This window comes from Cryptomeria japonica, chromosome 8 (genome assembly GCF_030272615.1).
Source record: "Cryptomeria japonica chromosome 8, Sugi_1.0, whole genome shotgun sequence".
NCBI lineage: Eukaryota > Viridiplantae > Streptophyta > Pinopsida > Cupressales > Cupressaceae > Cryptomeria > Cryptomeria japonica.
Window position 1 is genome coordinate 457,100,167 of NC_081412.1, and position 9,469 is coordinate 457,109,635.

Here is a 9,469-nt window from a genome sequence, read left to right on the forward strand (position 1 = left end):
TTGGAAATATAGGAATGATGATATGATTAATGACAGTGACAAGAATATTACTAAGTGTCCTAGGAGGCTCATCCTTCATGATCTAAATGTGCAGGTAACAAGGGTGATTAGAATCAAGAAGAATTTTGAAAGATGGCTGCGAGATGGAGCAGCTATGATGTTCACATCGAAAATCTCACATGGATTGACTTGGTGCAGGTTCTCACCAGAGAAGACTCTCTTTGAGATCATCTTGGAGGAATTAATGAGAGAGATAAATATGAACAGAGCTCAGCCAATGCAAAGCCAAGGTAAGGTTATATTTGATCAGATAGACATTTTGGAGTCTTTTGCTAGATTTTATGAAAAACTATCCACTAGTGGACACTGTGAAGTGCAAAAAGACAATGCTAGGACACAACTTAAATCCATTATCCCAAGGAAGATATTTGAAGAAGATGCTACCATGTTAAATTAGAGAATCACTTTAGATGAGATCAAAGAGGCTCTCATCTCTTAATAATGGAAAGGCCCCAAGAATTGATGGTCTTTCGATTGAATTTTACAAAAGTTGTCAGCATTGGATTGCGGAGGACTTGATGCAAGTCTATAAAGAAGCTAAAATTAATGGCTAATTGGGGGAGGATATAAATACAGGCGTCATAAAACTTATTCCTAAAAAGGGGGACATGACATTGATAAAAAATTGGAGGCCTATCACCTTGTTAACTGTCTGTTATAAAATCCTTGCCAAGGTTGTTGCACAAAGGATAGAGAGAATTATGCCTAAGATTATATATCCTACTCAAACAAGATATGTAAAGGGAAGATACAGTCTGGAGAATCTCCTCACATGTTGGGAGGCTATGAGTTGGGTTAAAGAGTCTAGACAATATGCAATCATTCTACTATTGGACTTTGAAAAAGCTTATGATAGAATAGATTGGGGTTTTTATCAATATGGTGATGGAATGCCTTGGGTTTCTAGAAGACTACTATAGGCAGGTCAACATACTAATAACAAATGCTAAGGCCTATGTAGAAATCAATGGTGTGAAATATGATAGGTTTTTCCTTTCTAGATCAATAAGGAAGGGATTCTCCCTTGCCCTTGCACTTTATATCATTGTTGCTGATGCTCTCTATTATCTCCTAAGAGATTACTCAACCTCCTCGGGTGTGGATGAAATTAAGTTACCCAATGGAAGAAATCTCTCTAACATCCAGTTTGCAGATGATACCACAATTTTAACTAAATTGAAAGAAGAAAATCTAAATGCACTTTTGTACAAACTAGAGCTCTTCTGTGAAGCCTATGGTGGAAATATCTCGATGGCTAAATCGACTCTCCTAGGATGGGATGAGCAACCCCCAATTTGGTTAGATAAATACTCCTTTAGGTAGGAAGGACCTAAACAATTGATTAGATACCTTGGTATACCTTTTGCAGTAGAGCCCAAGATGAAAGCTATGTGAGAGTGGGTTAGAAGTTAAATTGATAAAATTTAAGGAAATAGAATATATAAGCACCACCTTACCATTGGAGGGAGAGTTACCTCATCATTGGAGGGAGGGTTCAAGTTTGTGAAAAGATACTATCTTCCTACAACATTTATTATACATCTTCACGAAATTCAAGCAATTATAAGTTTAATTATATCCAAAAGATCATTTGGTCTAATGGAAAATGAGGGAGAAAGAACCATGCTATTAAATGGAGTTAGTGCACTATGAGCAAGAACATGAGAGGAATCGGCTTAAAGGATTTAAGATGGAAAGGCAATGCATTAGCTTCTCAATGGATAGTCAAAGCTCTTAGCAGAGAAGAACAATGGAAGGTTTTGATTAGACATACCATTAGCAGGGCAATGTCTATAAATAATCTAAATAACTAGCCTTTATTGTAGTGTACTATTTCAGTTGCTCATATGTGGTGTTGCAAGCCTTTATTGTAGTGTACTATTTCAAATGATATTCTACTAAATGATTCACTCCCTTGTGTAATTTAGCACATAAAAATTTATGATGTAAGATAATCATAACATTTCTTAACATTAAATATTATTTAAAAAAATCATAACATGGTAGGTAAGTATTTCATCAATAAAATGGTATATAATCATTTCAACATATTAAATCATTTCTTTTACAAAAAAATATTGCATGAAACAAAGTTTAAATAAAAACAATTTAAAAAAAAAAAAATTTATATAATTAAAAAAATTAATTTATTTTGTGTTATAATTTATGTAAAACAAATTTATACATATATTATCTAACTACAATTTTCTAATAATTATACATTTGACATATTTCTAACATTCATTGTATACAGACACTTCTTCTATACATTTCAAGCTCTAAAAATATACAAGTTATAAATTTAACTATTATAATAGATTTATTTTATAAAATTTTATTTAAATTTTTTCCCGTATCATTATATTTGGCCCTAAAGTTTACCCCACTTCTATAATATTGATCTACTTTAGCTTAAATAATACAATTATTGATAATATCACACATAATCTATAGTACTTTTGTGGTTCTCTATTTTACCACCTTCTTGTGAGTGATCACCTTAATAAATTTTACAAAAAGACCTAATCTAGAATCTATAATACAACATAATTCACATAATTCCCTTCCTTACGATTATAATCCTATTATTCAACTTAGCAAACATGATCTTGCGTGTTTAGTGTTTTTTTTTCTAATCCTAGGAATCTATCATTTCTTTTGTATACAAAGGTCTATTTCCATGCTTATAGTAGTATACCAAGTTTCAATTTTTCGTTATTTACATAAACCACAATAAACTTCCTTTCGGATCCTTTTCTAATTTTTAATCTCAACAAATGACCAATTTTATTCCTTGTATTATAAGAAACTCTTAAAGTTTTATTTATTCAAGTAACATTCATTAACAGATTTTAGTATATGATTCTAATATTTTCTCATCTAATATATCTTATGAAAGTTGGTAGTCATGATATGGTCCATTCAATTCTCTATTTTTCACATTTGACCCATCTAATATCACCAATAAAATATCCTTAAAACCTTTAATATCTTTGAATAAGATATAAAACATAGAATATTATGAAAATAGAATAATATAAAAGGTAAAACAAGGTGTGGAGGAGAGAATCTAATGGAACTCTTTAACAAACTATACAGAGTTCTAATTACATATGATGTAGATTATACCTTTTATAATATTCATGACATATGATGTAGATTATACATTTGACATATTTCAAACATTCATTGTATAAGATATAACAAAATTTTATATATAGATAACAAAAATAGAACTCTTTAACAAACCATACAGAGTTCTAATTACATTTACATTGATGATTCTTCGAAATTTCAAATCACCATCAGAAGCGATTGGCTTTCGAGACCCAGTAAAACCAGCTTCGGAGCCAGCACCTTGCTCAGGATCCCTTCCAGTTGCAGCGTGGTTCCAAATTCATGACCAGCTGCAGAGTTTCCATCCGCCCTTGCGGGGTCTCTATCTCAATCTGGGCAAGGTGACTCTATTATTGTCTATGCTCTCCCATGCCTATGCCTTTGCCTTTGTTCATACTGGTTAAGCCTCTACGGGGTAAACTGCTTTAGATTAGACCAAGTATGAATAAAAAACATGTACTTCTTCTGTACATTTGAAGCTCTCGGAAATACTAGTTAGAAATTTCTTGCATAGCCATTGCGTCCTTGACGTTCGCCTCCTCTCTTTACGCCATTTGGAATATTGTCTTTCCGTGGTAGAAATCAATCAGTAGGAGCAGAGAAAAACAATTATATTTGAAGACTATATTACATTATATGAATAGATAATAACTTAATTAAGGCTTTGCGAAATACCTCTGAAAGCAGCCAACCTTTTCTTTTCAACATATACGCGACGCCCAGAGATGACAATAGGAGATGCCTGCTTACAAAATATAAATACAAGTTTTATGAAAATAAAGATAAATACAATATCTAATAACACTAAATAATTCGATACAAATTAAGTACCTTTACAGCACTCTCCACAGAAGTTGATGATTGGAACTCAATGAAGCCATAGCAAAAGTTTTTTTCCTGCATTACAGTATTTAAACATTACAGAAGGAAAAAAGCAGAAAACAAGCGAGATTTGTTTTCAAAAACATACCTTGTTGGCTCTGATTTGAATTCCACCAGGCTTTATAGAACCATATTTTTTAAACTCTTCTTCAAGCAAGGTAATTGTAGAATTCCATGGCAAATTTCTTAAATGGATTGAGTTCTCATTGACTGTAAGTTATATGGAATTTCAAGGTTAGTGAGAAATTAAGAACCTGAAAGATACAATTAAAAAATGGTGAAGGGAAGATTATGGTAACCTGGGGCTTTTCCAGAATTAGAGTTCAACGATTGTGATGTTGTATGTACTTGTGATGGTACATTTGCTTTCAGTCCGGTATTTATTGGAAATTTCACCACAACAGTTGGCCTTTGAATAGGATGTGGGTTCTCTTTCAAAAGCTGAACATTCAAAGAAAAAAATATCAGTAACATCATATTCTACAAACGCTCAATGTATGAAAGGGCTTTGAAGGGCTTTGAAGTGCTCGACGTGCATTCAAAATGTATGAAAGGGCTTTGAAGTGCTCGACTGCTAGAAAACTCATTTTTGTTGTTTCTTCTGGTGGTGAAATAGTTTTCTCAATATCCTTAAGCTGTTGTTCATTCTCAACAGTTTCAGTAGCATGTTTATTTTCCAATTTCGAAGGTTGTGGTTCAAATCTTTGAATTTCTTTTGCAGGAACTATGTCTGCTAAGACACAGAAAGGCTGCGATTAAAGAAGATTCTAGATCGAAAAATACTGAAAGATAGAAGAAGAGACCATTTTACCTTCCTGCAAAGGCTCATCACAAACAGCATTAGCCGACATATAAGTTTTGTCTTCTGAATACTGGGATTCTTCTAAATACCGAAATGCATCGTTTAGAACAAAATAGCCTCTCTCCTGTGGTGCTAAAAAGAAAGACTGGGCAAATTTTCTTTCGACATTCTCGTGCCCTAATATGATCCCAGTTACCAATATGATATAAGATTCATTATAAGCTTCTTGTGAATCCACAGTTCCTATTTTAACCTCATTTCCCTCATTGAGCGAAGACACTATATTGTTTTTAATAGCCTGTTGGTAACAACCATTCAAAACAAGAACAACATTATGTCTGCAAATTTGATTGAATAAAGAAATGGAAACCTAAACCATGGATAAAAATTAAAGTTCGAAGGTATCTTGTAGCTGCATGCCATATGGTAATATTATATTTCAAAAATGAATTTGTATTATTTGAAACTGTTATACACTGAATCTACTGCAATATTTGACTTACTTCTAGGGTTGTTACATGCAACAATTGACCATTGGGTTCAGGGCGGGTGATAGTGCTGCAATCTTTGTAGAACTCGTATAGCTTATCTGGACAGTTGTTTAGAACACAGTAATACTGGTTCACAAATTCGTTTGCAACCTACCAAACCAAAAGTGTTAATGAAATAAACTCCAAGCCCAACGCAAATGATCCAAACCCAAAACCACTTTATAAGAATAACAAGATGGTATAGTATTCATACCTCAGAGGCAGGAAATTCTCTTTGTAACTGCTGGGATTCCATCCTTCTGCATTGGAAATGATAATCAGTTGCATGTTAAAGTGTGTTGAATCTGCTAACTATCCCAATCACAAGTCTAGGAAAAATTGCAAAAGAGAAAATAAAGAGAATATGTAGAACATAATTCCTATTGCAGACCTTGTATGGATTTTAACTGTAAAGAGTTGCTTTTCAGTGAATGTGAATTCTTTCCACACCTTTTAAAACCTCTCAACTGATTTAGTGGACTGAATTGAAATTTCGAAACAGCCTAAATATTTTTCTCACAAGCGCAGATACAGGGAGGCATAACAGCAGAGTACGAGTTAGTTTGCTTTTCTTTTCTTTTTCCAAATATATTTATAAGGCATAACAGGCGTGTCTTTTGACTAAGAGAATCGAAACTATTGAATTTTGGGATGATAACGTTTGTATGGCCATAATTACCTATTCCTATACAAGTCTAGTCTAATACAACAAGACGCACACATAAGTAAAAATGACGTTAGATTAATTAATTTAGAGTGAGGATTGAAATATTAAATGTTAAGAGAGTAATTGCAAAGAAAAGTATATGTAGTTCTATGGAAGATGTGTGGAAATGTGTTTGATGTGACATTGACTCTAAAGATCTGATGAAGGAAAATATGTAACTTAAATTTGTTCATTATATCAGATTTGTTCTAGGGTATTTTCATAGGGGAAGAGCACCAGTAGTCGTTATAGCTAACTTCGCGCACCCACAGATCCTAAAGGGTACGTCGTATTTTGGTTTTTTTAGGTAGTAACGATGCATGCTCTGGAATCAGTTATGCGCACAAAGGTAAAAAAGTACACATTTCAAAGTGTCGCCTGATACCTAACTAAAGATGTTCCAGTAACCGTCAACTCAAAATTGCTAGTACTTGTTGACAAATGTCCAAATAGCGATGCACAAATGTTCCAATACTGGTGCACAAATGGGACAAATGTTCCAATAGTTGTTCACAAATGGGCCAATTAATTACAAAAAAAGATCGGCTATTGGTACAAAACAAATTTATTAATGATGTTTTCACTATGAAGGCTATTGGGGGGTCAACGTAGCAATAAGGTGACGGTTCTTGGAACTATGTTAGCTATTGGTGCTCTTCCCCTAGTATTACATATGTTCTCTAAGGCATAGATCTAATTTTGTTGGTTGTACTTTACTTCTTTTTTTTTCTTCTATTATGTGATTTTTTATGCTCAAAGGCTGGTGGTGTTTGTATATATTAAGGGGAGATCATCGAGTCTAAAATGACAAACTTTACATTGTGCATCCTCATAGAACCAACTTTAGTTGGAAGCAAGCAAACATTTTGATGTCAAATTATTTTTGGTAAGTCCTCTATTCAAAATGTTCCTTCTTGTTCTACAATAGTGATAAGATGTTCTAGTATGTCAATTATATACATAACAAATACTCACATAAATGTACACTATTCCACTCACAACAACTAGTGGATTTTTGTTAATGCCAATAACTTATTTGAAAATCAAAATCGTTGTTCAAGTACCATGTTGATGAAACATTTTAAGAAAATCAAGTTCAAATAACAGTCAAATCTTACCCTCGCCCAACTTATTACAACATTAAATTTGTCTCTAAGAATACGTAATCATTAAGCTTATTCCCAGGAGGTCTCCCTTCAGGTGATTTCCTAAGAAGGCCCAATGCTTCACCTTTATGAGCATCAACTAGATGCAATGAGTGCTAAGTAGACCATTCATTCTCATGAGAGATGGGTTCGTGTGAACTACTACTCATGAAACATGGGTCAATGAGTTTGTCTCGAAAACTACATAATTGAATCTTGATAATAATATGATAATTTGGTTTGTTGTGGAAAATATATCCTACTTATAAATTGATAAGCTTAAGGGGCTCTATTATAAGTGGGTTCAACCTTGGAGGAAACTCCATTGTTAAGAGTGTCCGAGTTGGAGTAATACTAGGATGGGTGACCTTCTAGGAAGGCCCAATGTTTCACTTCTGTGAGAATCACCTAGATATAATGAGGGATAAGTGGACCATTCATTCTCATGGGAGATGAGTTCATGTGAACCACTACTCATGAAACGTGGGTCAATGAGTTTGACTTGAAAACTATATAGTTGAATCTTGATAGCAATATCATAATTTGACTTGTTATAGAAAGTATCTCCTACTTATCAATTGATGAGCTTAAGGGGCAATATAATGAATGGTCTATAATCAAGGACAAAATGGGCCCAAAGGAATATGAAAGGGAGAGATGTTTAAAATTTGAATTACCTGAAATACTGGCAAGGGAAGAATGTTATTGGAGGCAAAAATCAAGGGAAGTATGGCTTCAAGAGGGGGAAAGAAATACAATTTTTTTTCACAAGGCCTCAATAGAAAAAAAAGGGAGAAGTAAATTTATGGAAATCAACAAGATTGATGCAACAAGAACCCAAAATTTGGAAGAAGTTAACAAAGAGGCCACAAAATTATTTGAAACAATGTTAAAGGAAAAGTCACAAGGGAGTAAGGAAATGAGGGGAAAATTTATGGATACAATTCCCAAAGTAATATCAGAACAACAGAATCCGGAGTTTTTTAAGGCAGCAACAATGGAGGAAGTTAAAAAACAATATTTCAGATGAATCTCAACAAGGCTCCTGACCTAGATAGTTTCTCGGCTAGATTATTCCAATGTTTTTGGGAGATAGTGGGCCAAGATATACACACTTGACAGTGGAGGAAACAAGGAAAAAGAAGAGGGTATTAAAGGAAATGAACCACAAACCACACATTCTTTGCACTAGTCCAAAAGAAGAAGATGGTAAATTCTATGCAAGATTTTAGACCGATTTCTTTACGCAACACTACATACAAAATAATATCCAAAATTATTGCCAACTGTTTTAAAAAAGTCTTAAATTTTGTAATATTAGAAGAACAAAGTGCCTTTGCCCCTAGGAGTTCAATAGTGGAAAGGATAATAATAGCCCATAAAGGAATTCAATCATCTAGAAAATCAAAATAGGCAGGGATGATCATAAAATTGGATATTATGAAAGTGTATGGCTCGATGGATAGAGAATTCCTCAAGGAAATTCTAGACAAATTTGGGCTTATGAAGGATTGGATTTGATGGGTGGATGGATGCATATCAACTCTAGCCTTTTCAGTGTGGATGAATAGTGGGGCTGATCGTTTCTTTAATTCAAGTAGAGGTATAAGACAAGGCGACATCTTATCTCCCTTTCTATTCATAATTATGGGAGAGGCAATGGGTAGGGGGATAACTAAACTAAGGGAGGAACCAAATGGTATGGAATTAAGGTAGTTGTTGGTGAGGCCTCGGTGACACACTAGCAATTTGCAGATGATACTATGTTGTTGGACAATCAGACAACTAGGAAGCTAGGACTATTAAGTCACTACTCAATAAATATTTTTATTTCTTGGGACAAAAAATTAATTGGAGTAAATCGAAGGTCTTCTTCGTCAATACTCAACCAAGTCTTGCAAGGGATTCGACCAACATCCTAAAACTTAAAGTAGCTAATTTTTGAGGCAAGTTCTTGGGCACACGACTCTTTCAAGGGATGAATAAAAAGGAATATTGGATGAACATAGTTTCAAGCTACGTAGACAAGAAGATTCTATTCAAAGGTAAATGGATTTCGTCAGTAGGAAGATTGCTTATGATAAAATCAGTGCTTTTGACACTCCCGGTATACTCCATGTCCTCTCTAAAATCCCTGATGGAATAGATGCAGAAATGAAAAAAATCATGAAAAGATTCTTTTGGAATGGCATGAATGACCAAAACAGAATACCCCTATTAACATGGG

The 9,469-nt window shown here is 33.9% G+C and overlaps 1 protein-coding gene across 1 annotated transcript; it reads right to left on the reverse strand.

Annotated features, from left to right (window-relative positions):
- Positions 1 to 3,672: 3,672 nt before the first annotated feature.
- On the reverse strand, positions 3,673 to 5,647 carry LOC131857718 (nuclear transport factor 2-like). Its single transcript, XM_059210425.1, has 9 exons — positions 5,606 to 5,647; positions 5,365 to 5,502; positions 4,871 to 5,159; positions 4,548 to 4,789; positions 4,359 to 4,500; positions 4,148 to 4,269; positions 4,009 to 4,074; positions 3,853 to 3,919; positions 3,673 to 3,743 (listed from the first exon to the last, which is right to left on the reverse strand). Exons 1-9 carry the CDS (start codon positions 5,645 to 5,647, stop codon positions 3,673 to 3,675), a joined length of 1,179 nt encoding a protein of 392 aa, XP_059066408.1.
- Between the last annotated feature and the right edge of the window lie 3,822 nt (positions 5,648 to 9,469).

Excerpts from the sequence above, each read along its gene's own strand:
- LOC131857718 (XM_059210425.1), bottom strand. The coding sequence starts at position 5,647 with ATGGAATCCCAGCAGTTACAAAGAGAATTTCCTGCCTCTGAG. Across the intron at positions 5,503-5,605 it reads GAGAATTTCCTGCCTCTGAG|GTTGCAAACGAATTTGTGAA; the intron begins GTATGAATACTA and ends TTGGTTTGGTAG. Across the intron at positions 4,075-4,147 it reads TTCAAATCAGAGCCAACAAG|GAAAAAAACTTTTGCTATGG; the intron begins GTATGTTTTTGA and ends ACTGTAATGCAG.